Raw genomic sequence first — 20,009 nt, 5'->3', positions numbered from 1 at the left:
AATTTTACGGCACAGGTTCCTCACGGCCTGGGTCTGGTTCAACTCTATATCTTCACAAGCCAGAATTAATGTACTATTGATAGAACCATTACTCCACCAAATTAAAGTCCTTGCTGATGGATTGGCTTGTAGTCTTCCGTCAGCCATGAAAGGAATAATTAGTATTCATTACTTCACACTCTACAACATTCCAATTATTAATGAACTTCAGCTGTGGATCCCTACCAGATCCATCATGGCTGCCCCAGCAGGTTGTATTAATCATCGACAGAAACAAGTGTGTGGGTCATCTACAAGGGATAAACTTATAATCAGATTTACTATGATGAATTGTTACGTCTGGACAGACAGGACTTCAGGAGAAGTTCAATGAACAGGCATCAAGATATTCAATATTCATGGTCATACATAGATCGGAGCAAGAAAGATGTAAACATTTTTGAGGGGGAATGTCAATATGTGGTATTTTCTATTTATTCCGCTGTTGGGTGTCCCGTTCAGGAAATTTGCATGGAAATTTCCTGTTGAGGGTAATTGGTAACTGAGTAAAGGTAATTACAGAGCAGCTATTTTGGTGGCACTGTTATATTTGTGAAGTGGATTACAGTGGGCAGCAGTAGTCATGTTTCGTTTCAAACGAGTGCCAGTTTGGATGGCATGTTTAACTCAGTAATAGAGAAGAAAAGTCAAGTAAGTCAAGTAGCATTAGTGGTAAAGCCTTGTTCATAATTAAATACCCATATATGACCTCATCACCTAACAGTTAACATCACGTTATGGTTGATATGATGATAATCCAGATGCAACGAGTGTAAAGCGGATTCAGTAATGTTATCATTCTGTTTCCAAATAAACAAATGCAGACAAATGCCAGAAATCACCTATCAGCATTATGAAATGATTGAAGCTGAATTGAGTTTGCCATAATGATGGAGGACCACTGAATTTAGTGTGTTACATGCCATCTTTTTGTGGCTGACAGGAGTCCTTATACATAACCATGAATGCCCTCAAGTCTGCTTTTACACTGAGGCTCAGCTGTTCAATATTCATCACACCTAAAGAATATGAACACACAAATATACATCTATCACCCGTCTTGAGGGCCCAATCAATATGTTGGCCTCAGGGATTCAGAACACGCGCTGCAAATTCATTTATAATCTAAAGAGTGGGCAATAATAATGCATTCAGTCATGTCTTACTGGTGTTTCAATGCTCAGTGAGATTCAACCATCTGGCAAATCTGCTCCTATTGTCTAACAACACAGACGCATTGGGACGGATTGTGGGCATATCGACTTGTGTATCAGCAGGGATACAAAAACCATACATTGATTTAAAATGTTTTTGGTGTGCAACAGCCTCATGCTAAATAGCTTCTCCAAAACAAAGAATTCACTATTGGTTAGCTGATTTGATGCTTCATATATTAATTTTTTATCCTTCATCTTTACAACAATGAAAATTTAATGTTGTATTTTCAATACCAACCTTCCTCTTTTGATAGTGTTTCTGCCCAGTAGAGGCTCCAAGACGGGGTCTACTTTTTCTGGCAGATTTTCTATCAGAACTGTTTCACCACAGGCAAGGGCTTGTTCAATCACATCTAGATACCTGTTTAAAAAAAAGCCACAGAATAAAAAAAACATTAAAAATGTATTTTGACATGCACATTTTTATGGTATACTGGCACTCCCTGACATATTAAAAGAGGACACTGTGATTGCAAACAGACAATAGATAGCCCCTCTCACCCTTTCTGTCCCAGCTGCACCACCCTCAGCTTTGAACCAAGCCGGTTTCGGATCCACTTGATGCCCTGCTGTTGTGGGTCAATGATGAGTGGCCAACGCTCACTGGTGGTCAGGATGGCAGCATTCTCGGTGGACATCCTATCATTTGGCAGGCCCTGGTTATGCCAGGCAGCCACAGTGGCATCATCTGTAAGCATGAGGATTGGATCCAGGCCGTCTGTCAGGGGTACAGAGACCTGGAACAGAAACAGAGGAATGATGTCACTCTAGTTGGAGCACTGGTAGCAGTACGATGAGCTCCGGTTCACAGATTCTGCTGTGGATGTTTGCAGAGGGAGCAATTTTACTAATGATAATTTAACTGCAGTCTAAACAACACAAAGCCTGCTGCAAAATTGGTCTTACCTTCTGAGACTGAAGGAAAGGGATCCATGCGTTGTTAAGGAGCTCCACACGATACTGTCTAGTAAAGTAACCCATGTAGGAGATGAATGCTGAAGTGATGAGGACATCACCACACAGGGTTTTCTGTTGCTTTTCATACTGAACAATTGCCTGGGACCAGCGCTCCTTCTCTGACTAAAAGACACAAAGATCAGTATAATCTTAAAAAAACACAGGAGACACACAAAAAACGAATTCACAAGGAGAATGCTTCTAGCCCATCTGAAGACGGTATAAACCAAAGAACTAAAGAAAAATCTACACTGCAGAGAAATGTACATGCTGGGCAACTTCCCACTCCATCTATTGTACAAACTAAGAAGATGTAAGCAGTAAAGCATCCGACTGCAATTTGCAGTTAGCTTTGGAAGTTTGCTTGTAGATTCACTCAGCATCAATTTAGCATTAATTTAAACCTTCAATACTATGACTGTGACAGCACTACAACAATAAATCATGCATGGCATTTTCTTACAAGGGGCTGTGGATCTAGAATATGTCACATAATAAATTCTCAGACAGTTAAAAATCACTATAATTTTACTCTAATGTATTATGGATTGCCTGTAATATCACTCAGTCTGGGGTGAGACATTGTTAATTTCCAACAGCTGTTGAGGCTTTGAGGTAAGTTAATGATTAAATATAGACGGCCTGATTTATTAGTCTGAACACTATTGCTTCCAGGTCAATGCCATAAAGACAAAACATTTATCTTGATATGCTTAAAAGCCAAGCTGTTCCATGCAAACCACATTTATTTTCTGGAATAAGAAAGTCGAACTTACAAAATGGCCACTGAAATGGCCATCTTTTATTTCATATTAGCATCCATAAGGATAATAGATACTGTAGTCCAAAAAAGGCATGCACAGGAACGCAAAAGAGTTAAATATAATATTCAACAAATTATACAAAAATGCAACATTAAACATTTATATATTCCATATATTCATATTCCACAACTTCCCCTTGATACTTTTTCAACTTATTAAAAAAATATTGAGAATTAATTATTATTGCATTATTACAGCATAGAAACATGCCCACACACACAGTATTAGTGTAGCTTTCTTGCTATCTCTCTTCCTTTCTTCATTTGGAAACCGTTCAGCCAGCCAGTTGCCCAGTTCAGCCATGCGTTTTCTGTGGTCCAGCCCTCTCTACCTGTCTCACAAGTCCCCAGTATGCTGCTGGGCCAGGCTGTAAAATCTCCCTCTGCCTGATCTACTCACACAACTGTCAGGCTGTCCTGCCAGGACATAACAACTTCTAGTCCAGATTACTGATGCAATTCGATTACTAGCGCCTCTCCATGCATGCCTCCGGCAAATTGACAGTTTACTTTATGCCAGGTCAGCCCCAATGACACCAGCAAACTCCTCTATCTCTCCTTGTTTACCTCTAAGCCCTTGACTAGTCGGTTGGCCAGCTCTATGGTCTGGTTGGTACGCGTCACCTCCTCCTGACAACTGATTTTCTCAGCTGTAGCCCTTTCAAACTGAGCTGTTAAGCTCTGGAGGCTGGCATCAAGATCCTAAAGAAACAAATCAAAGGCAAGCCATGGAAATTAGACATCATTAAGAAAATCTAGCTTTTAGACTATGTGACTAAATTAAGTATAATAATAACATTGCACTCACCAGCAATTTCTTTTGAACTGCTACCAGTTTGGCGGTTGCTGTTTCTAGTTCTGCATTAGCTTGTAATAATGCATGCCTCTTTGGAATGACCTCACAATAAATCTGCGAAAAAGGAGCCACACTTTATGAAAAAAAAGCTCTGCAAATACAACAAAATGTACTGACATTTATATTAATTACAACTTATCTGACGGCACTACCTGACCTCATAGTATCTGACAATGTTAATTGTCCAGGCACAGAGGCCAGCTGCAGCTGTAGATTTGGTCCGAACTAGATCAGGGTGGAACTCTGGGCTTCTCAGGTACTCTTGTTTCACCACAGTCAAACAGGACTCAGGGATGTGCTCCTTGTCATAAGACACCAGGGCCTGCAGGAAATCATCCACCTGAACAACACAAAAACAAGGGGTACATTAATACCTGAGGTGGCATTTTGGGCTGATACCAAAAATCAGGTGCTGTTATGTGGATTATAATTTCTTTTTCCATTAAACTCCACACAAATTATATCATCTCTGTTGTGTGATCTTCATGAATGGAATGGTTAATACTAAGTTTAACAAGGTTTGATACTGGAAGATCTCTCACAGACTCTATATAGTCATACTGAGAAAGCATAGCGGTCTAACACTGACTACCTCAATGCATTTTGATATGCCTGTAAAATATAAAATGTACCATCTTGAATGGGAAAGGTTTTTTTTTTGCTTTCAAAATTACCTGCATCTTTAAAATCATTGTCATTTTCCTCCATTGAATGGCACTGACCTTTCCTTTTTTCACCTGTTGCCTACCTACAGACACACACCGTGAAGGACCACAGTGAAAATAAGCTCTTTAGCCTTGTGTTGTCCTTGATGGGTTTTTTCTTAAAAGCATGTATATAAGAGATGTGTATCAGATGCATATTCCTTTTTAACTTATCAAATAAATCTGATCAACCAATCAATACATTCCAATACCTACTACATTTAAAATGCTATAAACATACTTTTGGGAACCCCATTTAATGGTAAATTCTAGTGGCTTTTTAAAAAAGCAAATACATCCTTTTATGGCCACACTTGCATTAATAACGGCTAGAGGTTGAGAGATGGAGACACTTGCTCCCCCTGAGTGAGCATATTCATAGAGCCATCCAGCTTTAATGTGAGCACTGGAGAGATGCTGGGCAGGGCCAGGGTCAAGGCCCAGACACAAATTAGATTGGCATTAATCAGGCAGATGTGATTGACATGATGACAGCTTAACCTTGCCCATGAAGGCCCGCGCCGCCTTCCAGCTCCGATCCTTAGGCACTCGACCGCGGGGAGCTAGCAGAACCATCACAGCTGCTGCTACATTGATCACTGCAGCTGGAGGGTTTGGAAAGGCCTTCAGCTCAGTAAGATTCACCTAAAAAACAATTGTAAAAAATGACATATAATCTTTAGAACAATTGAAGGTTTGATGGAAGTTTGAGCAGGTTGATAAAATGAAGCACCTTGTTGAGGGTGTGCAGTGCTGCTGTGGCAGCCGTCAGTGACGGCTCTGCCTTGGCGAGGTCATTTTCACAGTCTTTCTGTTTGACTGAGACTTCTGCCTGAATGACAGCAACCTGTACAAAGCAACCATAATGAACTAAATCACAAGTGTATATAGTGAAGGGTGTGATATGGTGTGGTACGAGGAGTGCAATGCCAAAAAGTGGCATGAAAACCAATATGTGATAGGATATCTCACCTTTTGTGCCTCGACATCCGCAGCCTCTCTCTTGCTGCTAACCTTCTCAGTCTGCAGTCCAATCTTAGTAATTAGAGCCTCAATATTCTGTTTTTTAAAGGTCAGCTCAGACTCTTGAAATGCCAATTTAGCTTTTAGATCCTCAACCTAAAACAGAGAAAAAATAATAACACACACTTCAGTGTGTAATATACTTAATGTCAGGGAAAAACCAACGCTGTTTAAATCAAAGAATAATACTATTCCTAATTTTCCTAACTCAACCATGGACCTCAAACCCTAATATTAGCCCCCTACAGTATATAATAAAGACATTTACCTGAGTGGCAGTGGTTTGGAGCTTTTGAAGGCCGCTGTCAAGCCGGTTCATCTTGTGCTGGAGCTGAGCCCGACTCTTCTCCAGAAGGTTCCTGTACAGGGTGATTTGCTGGAGAAAGCTCCTGGGGGTGGTGTAATTGTACCTCTTCTCATTGCGCTGGTATTTTTCACTTGCCTGGTTGACACTGGTGTGAACGTAGGCCATGAAAAGACTGATGGATTCCTGGACGGCAGGCTGTAAAAATAAGCAGACAAGGGGGGAGAGGGGAGAACAGGGCGAGCTGGATTGAGTAGAGTTTAACATCCACAACCTGATGGGGACTGAAATATTATCTTCATAAATTTTGAATTCATCTACAAGTTTTGCCATCACACTTGGCTGGCCCTGACTTACTCAATCTGAAATTTAGGTGCGGCTAGCAGGAATGATTAGGCTTTGAAACCTCTGTGAAAATAATGTGTTTAGACCACTGACATGCAGCTTGTACAACATGCACACTGTTTACATTATCTCTGATGTCCTCCAACTTTCTAAACACTGTCTTAGCAGCTGTTGTACTACATTCCAGCTAGGAATTCATCATATGGTGCTCAATGACACAGAGCCTCTATTAATCATACAGTTAGCGATCAATTAAAGCAAAAACAAATGAGCAGAGAATACAAGGATCAAACCTAACCATAACTCACAAAAACCCATTGTTAATGATCATGGAGCCAGCAGGAAAAAAAATCATTATTAATTAAGATCTGACATTATGCTTTTTGACAAAGCATGCTATGTTCAGTTGAGATGCGAAAGAAGTTCTCATTGATTGGCCTTGTGTAACAACTATTAGCGAGATGTGCATTTCTAACTTTAAATAAATGATCATTTCATTTCTTGTTTCCCTGCCTCTTTAAAAAGATAAACAATCATTAATGATAATTAATGTAATGTCACACATAATGTTTTTTTTCAACTTTTCAAAATATTTTGTGTCCTTTGTGCATCCACAAAAAATGGTATTATTTATTCTACACATCCTCCTCTGAGTACCTTTATATTAATAAAACTTGAAAAAAACTTACTAGGGCTGCAACTGACTGATTATTTTCATTATTGATTTATCCGCCGATTATTTTATTGATTACTCAAGAAAATAGTCTACTTGTTTTGTCCGACCAAGTCCAAAAAAAAAATCTAATCAAGTGCACACATCTGAAAATCTGGAACCGGGAAATGTTTGGCATTTTTGCTTAAAAGATGACTAAAACGAGTATTTGATTATTAAAATAGTTTAATTGAATTTTCTCTTGATCGACTAATCGATTAATCGATCCCCCATACTAGAATACTGGTCTACTACAGCTGATGCTACAACCATTACTCAATTCCACCTTTAATAATGTTAGTGCTGAAGTTGCCTCTATTACTTTTACTTAAGTACTTATGCTCTAATAATAACACAGCTTCTTAAGTACAACAGCTACTATTACGGCACATTTTTTTGCTGCACGTGAGCATCCACACATGGACAGATGTACACACACAAACAGAGGAAAGTATAGTCTGGCACATGTTCACATATGTGATGACACTTCCTGGTTGTGACAGCTGTGCCTCCTTAGAGGGTCGTTATGTGCGTAATCACTCTTCTCTCATTAACATAAATGATTCTGGGTTGTGATCGTTCCACTGCTATGATGGAAAACAATGATATGCCTGCACTCACTGTGAGTCTCCAGGCATGTGTTCAGCCATTTGTCAGTACCTCAGCAGAGAACTAATGATGAGGGATCTATGGAGAAGTTAATCCAGCTGCACTGTAGTAATTAGAAGGTGTTCATTAAAGTCTAACTTGGTCTGGAATAAGGGGAGCGTGGGGTAGGGAAGATACTGCACTGTATGTCACATCCATAGATGCATCTCTGACACCTGATACTGTTATTTGCGATAATATTACATAGTTCACACGTGTGGTGGAAAACAGGGAGCCACAAAATAATAACTTCATTCAGAATTTGACTGTTAGGATGAGAGAGATGGTGAGATAAAGTACTTGGGTTCAAAGGCCTGACCTCAATTCCTTCAATCTCTTGGATGAACCTGTAGCTGACCGACTGCAGAGCTTCTGAGGTCCAAGGATGGAACCAGTCAATGGTGGTGCATTGGACAAGAGCAGGGAATCGACGGGCCCTAAGACGAAGGGCACCGCCGACGGGAGACAAACACAGTACCACCTACAAAGAAGGAAGCAGGGAAACAAAGAGTCACAAACAGGTCTGTACAAACGTGCATCCCCATACTTGAGCATGACAAGATATAAAGCCAAGTGCACATAGGAAAATCAACACAGGTCACAGATATCACAGATGCATCCAAACGGGAAACCTAGAACTGGCAGCCTTCTGTGCCCCCACTTTCATCAACTTGGCATGCAGACAGGCAGCCACATTCCCAGTTGGCTTGAGCAGACGGTGACACTACCAGAGGCCCTGGCGCAAAGACTAGCTGGATGGCATACATGTGTACTGAGACAAGAATTTCTTTCCTTTTAACCCCCCAGTTTGTCTGGCTCTGTTAATTCAGCTTGTCAAACATATTTAATAACAAGACACAGCAGCTGTGCTTTTAATTTTGCAGCTCAAACATGCTAGAGTATGTGTAAGATTTTCTCATTAATTTCTTGTTGTGAATGTTGGCTGTGAAGGCCCACTCAAGTGCTATAAAGATCATCTAGTGCTGTATATGTATATACAGTCTCTTATAAATAAAATAAATAAAAAAGGCTTTTCTACAGCCGACATGATTAACATGTTGCTGCTGTCATGTGAAAATTGACTGCATTTTATACTAATTCTACCACCCTTGGTCTCAGAAACCCACTTTGTCCAGAGTCATTATTATAATGGTCAAACTGAAAAGAACTATTGCTTGTAGTTGTTTTGTAGCTACAAGGTTTTATCCTAAAAGTGACAATATCTTAAGAAGAAACAACATGATGTTGACAGAAAGCAGCTCACCTAGACATCATCACAGAACAGTAATGACAGATAATTGAACACATTATCAAGACAAAATCTGCTTAAGTGAAAGAGTAATTATATATCAGTAACTTTCATTCTTCAGAATGATGAGGCTAGATGCCCTGATGAATAATGATGTCTTTAGAAGGGAAATTTGAAAGACTAGACCGTGAGCTGTAGTCGAACTCGGTCAGTAAAGAATCTCCAGCAGTTCTCCCTGCTGTCCAGCAGTCCCAGGGCTCGGACCTCAGCTCTCACACCCGACACAATACCTTCAATCTCTTCCTCACTGAAGAGCTCAGGAATTTCTCCTGGAGGGAGAGGCACAGTCATAACGTTATAATTTCAGAATGATTTCAAAGACTGAATAAGTTTGATAATTGATGATGTACACTCATGAAGAAACAACAATGATGACAACGGACATGTCCTCTCAGGCCGACACAGCTGAAACACAGTATGATTGTTATGGAGTCTGGGTCTGACCTGAGGCCAGTAAGTCATTAATAATGACCAGAAACCGCTCATCAGGTATCTGTGCATCAGTCAGGAGCAGAGCCACACGCCGGTTCTTCACTCCAGTTTTTAGGAACAAGCCTGCCAGATCCATCTAAATAAAACCACACATGCCATGAATGGACACCTACGGTATCATGTTCACTAGAGAATTTCAAATTGTCCACCAATAATCAATGGGATAGCACAAGTCCCATGAAAACACCTTGATTTTTTAAGAGGCTATTAAATACTGAAATCGACAGATTCGACACAATGAGGTATTGAAACATTTCCCAGTGGCTTCAAATAGTATCTGACAAGTATTTCTCGCGCAGTTGGGAACGAAACTGAATTACATCAATATCCTGCATGCAGCTAGAAAAAAATGATCATGGGAATGTTTTTTCAAAGAAACCTTGGTTGAAGTGAATTGTGAAGAGTGAAGAAATGTAACTACAAGCAGGTTATAAAGTTATACATTTTCATAAAAGCATATTATACTGTGCTTGATGTTCTGTTTGGTTGTATTAACGACATCAGTATTTACCTTGAGGTCTTGGATACTATAACTCTTACTCAGAGTGATTTGGAAGACTTCCACAGAGGATATGTAGGCAGCCAGACGAGTCAGGCTCTGCTTCCCACTGCCCCCGACCCCAACCAGTAAGCCATGACCCCTTGGAGACTCCAGGATACGACTGATGCTGCAGCTGGTAACAACAGAATCTTTGTTACGCCATGAAACATCTCTTTCCAACCAAATGTTATAAATCTATACAGACTGTCTTTAAAATTCTTAATATAATCAGTGGCATGGAGGCTTTTAACATATGTCAGTAACTCACATCATATTAATGTCCCTTCCTGCATTAAACTGACATCTTTATATTTCATGATATTGCTTTTCTCCTTTTCTTCTTACTTGTATATTATGTTTATAAGCTCTTTTTCAGTTGATGTGTGTTTAGTGTCTTAGGTTTAATGTAACTTCAGGAACATTATCAAAGGAAAATATTTATTTTAGTTTACTAAGCTCATTATAATAATATGGGAACCAGCTATACTTACACACGTTGCATGGCATCTTCGAACAGCACCAGATTCATGGCTGCATTGAGCTCATTGTAGCTCTCCAGGGCATCTGTGAGGATGGACCTGAGCGCAGACCAGTCTGTAACAGGAGTATAGGAGGCTTCATCGCCCCTTTGGGCAAAGTGGCAATAGAGGAGAGGCTGCTTTGTCACCTTTTTGTCCTCCAGTCCCTGGAAGAGGACAAGGATAATAAATCATTTAAATCTTTCAGTCCATGTTGTTATTTGAAGGTGAAAAACAGCAATTTATACTATTTACACTGTCTATCAGAATCTATATTGCACCTCAAAGCATTCATGCACAGTCTCCATCTGGAGCTTCCGGAAGAGCTGCAGGTCCTTGACATCTACCAGCCTGTCTGAGTACACTCTGCAGGACTCGTGGAGCCACAACAGTGCCAGGTCAGTGCTCTCTTTCACACTCTCAGGCCCAGCGAAGAGGATGCCCTGAATAACACAGATAACCATATGAATATTTCATTTATTTTCATTCAAATGTCCAATTGCAAAAATTGCTCGCTATCAGCACTACCTGAAAGACGTTTGACAAGTCTCGTAGATTAAATGTGTAGTGAAATTTGATGGCTGTTGGCAGAAAGCTGTGAACCATCTTGTGATGAAGAGTTATGGCAGCTTGGACCACAGCTGCAGCGCTCCTCTGAACCAGTGGATTGAAGAGCTGCTGCTTCAGGTGGTCACACAGGATCTGACTGAAGATTGACATCTGAGCCTCAGGTGAAGGAAAGTTCACCGCAAACACTGAGAAATGCCTCTGTAGAGAGCCAAGGCACAACCAAATGTCAGAAAATATATAGTAGTGTGTAATTTTAATTATTAAAAGACACTAATTTAGGGATGACTTCAATCTAACTGCAAAAACTTCAAATACATCCTCAACAGGCATTTTGAATTCAAACTAATTGATCTGGAAATATGTATAAAACGTGAAATATGTATTAAACATTACAGGCTCATTTTTTGTATTAGTAGTTGCTACACCATTAAAATACATCCTCACCATGCTGCCACTTGAGTATAAAATACTGTTTTGAAATCTGTTACATGCTTTATTTATGCTCCAAACCACATAGGAGATTTAAGATCAGTTTTACTTGTTGCATTGTAATTGCTGAAAAATGTTCTTCTCCTGCTAATTGTTTTCTCTGCTAACAAGCAAGTGAAATTAGTTTCGGAGATGTTTGTGCAGATGTAGAGTCACTATGACTATAAGAACACATTAACTCCAAGATTGGCAGAATTTTGGATGGATAAATTGTGCCTCTGTCAAAGGGAGCTTAAAAATAACAATCTGTGCTCTAATTCACACTTTAATGCTTTATAACTTTAATCTATACTTACTTAAAACTGTACTATACTGAAAACCTTGAAAGACTGTCAACACAGGTGATGCAATTTGCATAGAGAAATTAATTATGATGGTACAATATGCTTCTTTTGATCCAACATCAGAAATGAGTTAAATGATTAACTGAGAAACTGAGACACATACCTGCAGTCTGGGGCTGATACTGAAGCTCCCAGCAGTTGGATTCATACAGGCAACATACTGGGTGTTGTGTATTTCTTTTAGGGTCAGTTTCTGTCTGTCATACCTACATAGAGCGAGAAAGAAAAGAATGCTTGGTTTAATAAGCAGAACCGTAGTTTGGCAAAATGTTTCATGCTGTGGCATAAGACTCAAACACACAACTGAAAAACGGTCACAAAGTGCTTGTGGGGTCTTCTCACCAGTGGCCATAATCCAGATGCTGGCGTATAAGTGTGTGAGGTTGCACTGTTCCATAAATGTCAACAGCTGGCATGTTCATATCATCTATAAAGTAGACCATCTTTCTGTTGCTTACAGGGGAGTAGCTCCTGCCTGCTCTTTTCTCCAATGGTCGCTCCAGAATCACTACAAGAGAAAGCAAAGTGACTCAACAACAAAAAAAACATCAACCAAACTACAGTTACCTAACATACAGTATACAAGACAAACAATATCTTTATTAAGGAGTTACCCATGTCAAACCAACTATGGAAATGTATGATGTATGTCATATGGCTATGGTAATGATTTCAATAATACCTGAGGGTGAAGTTTCCTCCCCCTCCACCCTTTCTGAATCTGAACATTACCAGCAGATGGTGCTACAGTTTACTTGATGTGCTTCAGAACAATCAAAAAAAAACTCACCCTGCAGCATGAGGGAGGTAGTGTAGTAGTTGAAGGGTACTTTTGTAGTCATGTAACTCTCTGGCAGATCATCTAACTTGTTCCTGACAAGTGCAGTCTTTCCCACTCCAGCATTCCCCACAAGCATCACTGGCTGTCTCCTCTCCAGCAACAAGTCCATGAAGTACCGAAGACGCACAGTCTCTGCTGTGTGTACCAGAACAGCCTGCAATCATAGAAACAGCAGGAAGACAGAGAACAGAAACATACATAGTTATTATGGCTTTCTTTGAGTGTGATTTATTGACAGACATGTGTTCAGTGAATTGTATGTGATTTATAATTTCTTGTATTTCCCCAGTACACCACAACTATTCTGTCATAATAGCATCATTTGCTCAGAACAAAACCCTACTAATTACGGCTCAGCAAGAGCCTTTGGAGCATTCACAGCTGTAAGCAGGAGCATAAAGAAAGACAATAGAGCGTGGGTGATAGCTCAAGCCTTGTTGCTCATGCCTTCACCCCCACACAGTCTGGTATGGGGTGTAGTAGATGGTAATCAGACACAGTGGAAAGCCTATCATCCATTCTAGCACCCCTGCCATAACCTCATGATGTGACATTACCCTCTCTTATTATGTTCACTGAGGCATACATATATTTTTAATATGACTGTATTGTTCATTTTTAGTTATTTTTCTTTGAGAAGGTTGCATCTTGTGATTGTGTATGTGATTATTTGTCCACTGAAAAGTCTGTGTTTCTGAAGTTATATGAAGGGTCCTACGCACCCATATTTATAGTTGCTTATATGTTCTTACCTGTAATGGTGTACAATATTCCATTTCAAACGGAGGCACAGTATCACTCCAGGGCACGAACCGTCTAGTTTGAGGGTCAAGGTAGTAGTCAAACACTGTCCCCTGCACTGGTAGCTTCACTGTCTTCATTTCTTTGGTCCACCACTGACTGAACTCCACCCGGTAATCACAGAGCTGGGAAAATTATGGAAGATATAATATCATGCATTAATTCATATCATTTCAATGGACAACCCCACTATTAGTCCAAATGAGTGACAGCTAAGCTTATATTATTCTTGGTGACTTGACACTTTTGACATGTCTCATGCCTCACCCTATATTTATACCTTTATGACAGAAGAACAAAGACAAAGACAGGAGTGAGTGGAGTAATAAATAAGTGGACTATTACTAGGAGTATTAACAAAGTATCCTATAACATTGTCCAACAGTCCTTGATGTTGCCTGCAACACTAATGCCCATAGAAAAATGCATAATTTCTGTTGAGGGACAACTGTTGGGTTTTGAGCACCCAAGAAATAAAGCCTAAGCCTTAGCTTTATTAGGAAACAAACACATCTGAGGAGTATGTCACTGTCATGTCAAATCTCCCAAATTGTCCTTATAGTTGCTATAATGTCCTGTCTGTAACTTTGTGTAGACCATGTCTCTCTTGAGAATGAGACCCTGTGTCGCAATGAGATTACCTGTTTAAATAAAGGATAATTAAAAATTTCAAAAAGTTGATATGCAAAAGAAAGCTAAATTAGAATTATACCAAACTATTTCATGCAATTGAATTAAACCAAAGTATATACCTGATCTTGATACAGGGCCCCACCAAAAGCCCAGATGCAGGCAAAGGTGAAGTAGGTCTCATAGAGCTCACGTGGAGAGTCAGATGGAATATTTTCTGGTGTTAGCAGGCAGTCAAGCAAAGTGCAGAGTGTCTGAACGAGAAGAAAATAATTATTTTATTGTGATTTGCTGACTGTATAGACATACAAAATAAGAAATCAATACCCTATGTGTTGTGTACCTGCACCATAGAGTTTTCTGGGATAGGAGTAATGGTCTTGAAGGTGTTTCTCATCTGTTCTAAACAACGAGGAACATATTTTTCAAACAGTATGGTGAGGTGGGCCCTTTCTGTCTGGCGTTCTCGTTGGTCAATCCAGCTGGCAACGTACCTGAGCAACATTCAAAAGGAATAATTTATACTGTGAACAATGTCATGGAGGCATCCTACATAGTTTTTACACAACATAGTCACTTTGGTGCAACAACCACAACACCTGATACAGAAGATAATACAAACAGAAAACAGCATTGTATTGAAACCCTCAAAAATGCTTTGATATTCTGTGAATACAAAGTGTGTGACTCACGGGTTCCAGCCCAGGTCCTGGTGGTTCACATAGAGAATTCCTGCTCTGGACACAGTAGCAGGAGTGGCCGTCCTTAGGTGACTGATTTCAAACACCAGTCTCATGGAAGAAGTGAGTGGCACACGTTCATTACTGGCCAGAGTCAGGACCTGAAAGATGTTATGAAGCATTACGGTTTCCAAATATCATAATATTTGAATGGTCAATCTGACGGACAAAACTCTACCTAACGATAAGAAAAACACCTATCTCATCAGGTTTGACAGGCTTGCTTTAGAATATTTCAAAGGCACAAGATCACTGTGACATGATTCATCACTCTGCAAAAAGACCTCCAAGTACTCACACCCCAGGAAGCAATTGCTGAAGGAGGGGGAAAGAAACATCTTTTTCTGTCGCTACCACCTTGGTTGCTATGTGTTGTACAATAGTGTATGAGTGAACAGGAGGGAGGTACCTTGTTGTCATCCATCACTGTGTTGAGTGATTCAATCCACATCGGATCAATGTCTCCATCCAACACAATCCACTTAGGTCCTATATGGGAGATGTTTGCTTGCTCTCGCATCAGTGATGAAAGCAAACCTTGCACAGAGATTGAAGAACGCAAACAACAACTGAGATTACAAGGTAGAAGCACTGTTCACACTTAGTATGAGTTAGCAGTGGGTCAATGTGCTGTTACTCTCATTTAAAAACAGCTCTGCTTACCATCTTTCCACTCTCGAGTTGCGGGATGTATAAAGCCAAACAATTCATCTCTGTCAACTGCCTTTGGATTGAGGTCATTCCATACAGGCTTCCTCTTCAAGTTGACATAGGTTTTATGGAGAACTCTCAATATCTATTGAAAAGATAAATACCAGACATTTGATGTACCATACAAAAATAAATTGAGCATTTACTATTTTTAAGGCAATAAATTCTAACCTGGCTTTTCCCAGTCCCTGCATTTCCAAGAACAAAGACAGAATGACGCACTGCCACTAGTTCCTCCAACTGCACCACCTGACAAAATAAATGTTTAGAAAAAGATTCTTTCATTCTTTTTTTAAGTATGGACCCGGTATACACCATGTCATGTCAAACCTTAAGGATGAACGTCTCCTCAGGCTGAAGTCGGAGCTCCAGTGTGGTCTTTCGGACGGCCGTTTCGAAATCACAGTCTCTTTCTCTCTCCACCTCCAGGCCTGGGAACAGGTCTCCCAGCAGTCCCAAGAAGATAGTCACATCCTCAGTCACAATTTTAGGCATATTGAAGTCCCTCAGCGCACGCATCAGCACCTGGGAAGTAAAGTGCACTTATGGATTATATAGGACAATGCATGTTCCTCTTGTGGCTGTGAGATGACATACACAAATAAGTCACCTGATCCTCTGGTCTACTCTTGTCTCTTCTTCTCAGAGCCCCTGCCACAACCAGAACAGACTTGACAGCCCGCAAACCCCAATCATAGTGGTCCTAATAGACAAACGAGAGACAGTAAAGATGTGTATTCATGTGTTCATGCTTACCATAAATCATATCATACAGTACAAAGATTTATGGAATAGTTTCATGCATCACTGTGCTCCTGAGGTTTAGCTCAAAGTATTTATTATTGATGCTCTCTGTTCTAATCCAACATTATGAAATATAACAGTGCTACTAAGTACTTTTCTCCTACCTGCTTGGAGAGCAGTTCTTTGCAGAGAGTGTACAAAGTGATAAACTTCCTGGCTAAAAGCTTAGCACCGCGGAAGCCCTCTGCCACCAACATTATCTCACAAATAAGCTCAGTGTCAGGTACCACCATGGCACAGGGTCTACAGCAGGACATAGACAGAGCAGAAAATGAACTTCATGCCGAGTAAAGGCACAATATAAACAAAGTTACTGAATCACTCCCACCTGAAAAGAGCCTTGAGATTCTCAGGTAGCTCTGTCCTGCCTGCATAGCCAGGGTTCATAGTGATGAAAATCCCCACAGAGGGCTTTAAGACAATGTCTTTGTCCAAGAACAGGAACCTGTGAGGTTGCACAGAGAGTTAACCCATTTTAACTCTTAAAGCATAAAGGCTTCATGTATTCAGTTTCAAGTGCTTACCTTTTCTTTTTAGAGCGAATGGCATCCTGTATGGTTTTGACCTGCACTGCTACAACTGACAGAACGTCCACAGCAATACGATTGAACTCATCAAAGCAGCCCCATGCTCCAGTCTGGGCTAGACCCTTGTAGATATTTCCAATTGACTGAACATAAATAAAAATGACATTTTGCATTTAAATACATGCATGTTTACTGAAACACTTGAAGACATAAACTATAATCATGAATTGTGTGCTGAATTTCACACCTTGTAGTCCATCTGTTCAGAACAGTTAAAGATGTATACCATGATGCCCATGGCTCTGCCAAGATCCTTTGTGGTCTCTGTCTTCCCTGTTCCAGCGGGGCCTGCTGGGGCTCCACTCATGGTCAGGTGGAGTGACTGAGTTAAGGTGATGTAGCACCTAAACACGCCCATGGCAACAGCACACAGAGAAACGCAAATGTGCTGTTGAGAAATGCTGAATGTAGCGAATGTATTGAAATGTTACATGCAGACTGAAAATTGAGCAGCAGGGTTACCGGTCTGTGAGGGGAGTGATGACTAGACGCGGCGTATTTCCAAGATACTCGTATGAGTAAAGGAACTGAGCATCACAGATGTTAACGAAGCAGTGATGCTGCTGCTCACACCAGCAATGTCGGAGCTGGGAAAGCCACTGGAAGGCCTGTGAGGAGGTGACCTGGGAACACAGGTGGCTGCAATTTAACTATGTCAATCACAAGAGATATGGTACACTGCGATATGTTCTTTTACACACCTTGAGTGAGTATAATTTGTTATAATGCCAAAGTTAGCTCAATCAGACTAAAAGGAAATGCTGATAATGGGAGGATTCAATTGCCATTACCTTTTGGGCAATGAGGCTTGCAACAATGTCTCTAGCATGGACATCAATAGTGCATATAGTCATAATCTTCTGCCTGTCGCCTGAGCTCAGCTCTCCCAGTAGCATGCTGATCAACAAGTTGAGTTGAGAAATCTGGAGGAGGAAAGTATAACAGATTCAACAGATTCATTGTATTCATCAAGTATTCAAAGTCATTCAAACTTAAATCCATGCAGAACAACATACACAGTCAGTATATGGATGCGTACCATGTGTACAATTTGACAGAAAAACTGTTGATTACTAATCAAGGACTGGAACACCAAAAACAATCAAAAGTAGTTTTGTGTTCATGTTTTGACTAAAACATCAGTGGATGTCTTGCATTAGTCACTGGTCCTGTATGACACCAGATCCAATCAGTGCAGTACAGTGCATTGAAGGGAAAGAGAGATTATTCAAACAGCAACCAAGGACATGCTAACCTTAAACAGTGCTGATGAAACTGACAAGAGTGATAATACAAACTGTGAGCAAAGCCCACAACGAGGCTCTGCAAACCCATCTCAGGTCACTGACTCTGATGTGATTATGATGGCATTATGGAAAACATGTCCATCGTCTTTAGCTGATGCCACTTCACTCACAGATTACACACAAATCAGTATGATATAATACTACCTTTACATTTAAAGATATATACCTGTATATATAATATACAGATAAATAATATAAAATTAAGGCAGCAACTTTTTCCTAAAATGAAATTGTGTCACAATAATGCACCTTTACATCCACTGTCAATTAGTACATTAATTGATGTTGTAATAAAATTGATAGTAATCCAAAGAGGTGTTGATTTATTTGAGTTTTTGAGGCCATGGTTTGTGTTGGTGTTGTACGATATTTTGTAAGGAGTTACTCTTATTTCAAAATATTGCGTACCAGGTACGCAAAATAATACAGTCCAATTCAACACACCACGAATTATGGCATCAACAGCAAGTATTGAATTAATACCCTTCTTCCAGCGCCCAAGATTATCATTCATATATTCCAACGTACAAATTCTCATTATCTGCATCTGTCAAATGTATGTGGCCCAACATCTTTAAGAGAAGCATCAGAAACCTCAAGATGAGGCCTCTGAAACACTATGCCTATTGCCAAAGGTCCCCATTTAGCAAATATTTACAAAATCATTGATGTTTGTTATTTTGATTCTTGGTTAGCTTTTCTTGCCAACTAAGCTGCATTTATTTTAAATCTATTAGTGTAAATGTGTTAACTCATAAAATGTACCTGTTTCTTGTTGTAGTCTTTTAGTGCAGACTCAAATCCTTCCTCCAGTCTTTTAAACACAAGCTCCATATCGTTGCTCCACCAGATCTGAGATCCAGTAAGAGCCACTTGGGCAGGGACGTCAAGAATCCACTGCTCTCTCGGCCTGTCCTCGTACACAGACACGGCCTCAGACAGGTGACCCCTGACACATTCCTTCATAGACTCCTCCAGACAAGTGAGCCATGCCTCCACCTAATGTAAAGTATTTTTACCATTAGTTAAGTTATTTCATGACATGCAAATTCTGATTCTTTGATACTGAATGTAATCTTACCGGCCCGTAACAGCAACATTCAGTCTGGAATGGGACATACTCCCTCTCTTTGCTGAACATGCCCACTGCAAGTTTGGGATTATCCAGCTGTTCATTTTTGGCAAACTCAAGATCTGACATGCTGTCAAATAATTTTGAGAGGTGGGCAGTTACCTGCAAAAAACACTGATTCATCAACTGTTTCGTGACAGATACAGTGGTGAAATAGTGACAGTAGATAAATACTAAAAACAAAAATGAAGGGAAATTCTACATAAATGTACCTCTCTGGGACGACTCCCTTTAGAGAGGATGTCCAACAAGTCGGCAGATGAAATAAAGTAGAATCGTGGAAAGGCAAGTCTCTTTGTCTCCAGGTATTCAGCAAGAGCTTTTTCACACAACGCCAGTCTGTTGAGAGAAACAGTATGGGAATAGTGAGCACAGAACATCAAACTGTAAACGAAAACTGTGAATAATGAAAGTGTCACGAAATAAACAGGAACCTTTTTTGTAGATCCTCTAGCTTCTCAAAGAGATGAGGTTTGTTGGTGGCCTCAATGACGTTTTTAGTCTTAGCACTGTCCAACATTAACTCCTGAAAGAACCAAAATTCCAATGTTTACAATGATGAGAA

At 40.1% G+C, this 20,009-nt stretch overlaps 1 protein-coding gene across 1 annotated transcript in view; it reads right to left on the bottom strand.

The window, feature by feature from the left end:
- The window catches only part of LOC139290165 (dynein axonemal heavy chain 11), a 37,030-nt gene that overhangs the window by 7,632 nt on the left and 9,389 nt on the right, over positions 1 to 20,009 (bottom strand). The window contains exons 27-65 of the mRNA XM_070911858.1: positions 19,879 to 19,970; positions 19,657 to 19,783; positions 19,394 to 19,546; positions 19,078 to 19,311; positions 17,797 to 17,928; positions 17,468 to 17,628; positions 17,193 to 17,349; positions 16,943 to 17,088; positions 16,747 to 16,863; positions 16,523 to 16,661; positions 16,225 to 16,317; positions 15,945 to 16,139; positions 15,786 to 15,863; positions 15,567 to 15,699; positions 15,313 to 15,440; positions 14,856 to 15,004; positions 14,507 to 14,657; positions 14,286 to 14,417; positions 13,485 to 13,658; positions 12,682 to 12,886; positions 12,234 to 12,399; positions 11,995 to 12,097; positions 11,017 to 11,256; positions 10,770 to 10,931; positions 10,462 to 10,655; positions 9,941 to 10,103; positions 9,382 to 9,505; positions 9,064 to 9,206; positions 7,948 to 8,109; positions 5,888 to 6,121; positions 5,569 to 5,715; positions 5,330 to 5,443; positions 5,098 to 5,241; positions 4,050 to 4,232; positions 3,845 to 3,946; positions 3,604 to 3,738; positions 2,163 to 2,336; positions 1,758 to 1,993; positions 1,495 to 1,617 (exon numbers count right to left, since the gene is read on the bottom strand). Of these exons, the coding sequence (XP_070767959.1) occupies positions 1,495 to 1,617; positions 1,758 to 1,993; positions 2,163 to 2,336; positions 3,604 to 3,738; positions 3,845 to 3,946; positions 4,050 to 4,232; positions 5,098 to 5,241; positions 5,330 to 5,443; positions 5,569 to 5,715; positions 5,888 to 6,121; positions 7,948 to 8,109; positions 9,064 to 9,206; positions 9,382 to 9,505; positions 9,941 to 10,103; positions 10,462 to 10,655; positions 10,770 to 10,931; positions 11,017 to 11,256; positions 11,995 to 12,097; positions 12,234 to 12,399; positions 12,682 to 12,886; positions 13,485 to 13,658; positions 14,286 to 14,417; positions 14,507 to 14,657; positions 14,856 to 15,004; positions 15,313 to 15,440; positions 15,567 to 15,699; positions 15,786 to 15,863; positions 15,945 to 16,139; positions 16,225 to 16,317; positions 16,523 to 16,661; positions 16,747 to 16,863; positions 16,943 to 17,088; positions 17,193 to 17,349; positions 17,468 to 17,628; positions 17,797 to 17,928; positions 19,078 to 19,311; positions 19,394 to 19,546; positions 19,657 to 19,783; positions 19,879 to 19,970 (5,945 nt within the window). The remainder of the gene's footprint in view (positions 1 to 1,494; positions 1,618 to 1,757; positions 1,994 to 2,162; positions 2,337 to 3,603; positions 3,739 to 3,844; positions 3,947 to 4,049; positions 4,233 to 5,097; positions 5,242 to 5,329; positions 5,444 to 5,568; positions 5,716 to 5,887; positions 6,122 to 7,947; positions 8,110 to 9,063; positions 9,207 to 9,381; positions 9,506 to 9,940; positions 10,104 to 10,461; positions 10,656 to 10,769; positions 10,932 to 11,016; positions 11,257 to 11,994; positions 12,098 to 12,233; positions 12,400 to 12,681; positions 12,887 to 13,484; positions 13,659 to 14,285; positions 14,418 to 14,506; positions 14,658 to 14,855; positions 15,005 to 15,312; positions 15,441 to 15,566; positions 15,700 to 15,785; positions 15,864 to 15,944; positions 16,140 to 16,224; positions 16,318 to 16,522; positions 16,662 to 16,746; positions 16,864 to 16,942; positions 17,089 to 17,192; positions 17,350 to 17,467; positions 17,629 to 17,796; positions 17,929 to 19,077; positions 19,312 to 19,393; positions 19,547 to 19,656; positions 19,784 to 19,878; positions 19,971 to 20,009) is intronic.

Source organism: Enoplosus armatus, chromosome 9 (assembly GCF_043641665.1).
Source record: "Enoplosus armatus isolate fEnoArm2 chromosome 9, fEnoArm2.hap1, whole genome shotgun sequence".
NCBI lineage: Eukaryota > Metazoa > Chordata > Actinopteri > Centrarchiformes > Enoplosidae > Enoplosus > Enoplosus armatus.
Note: the sequence above shows the minus strand (reverse complement) of the source record. Positions and strands in the feature narration are given on the sequence as shown.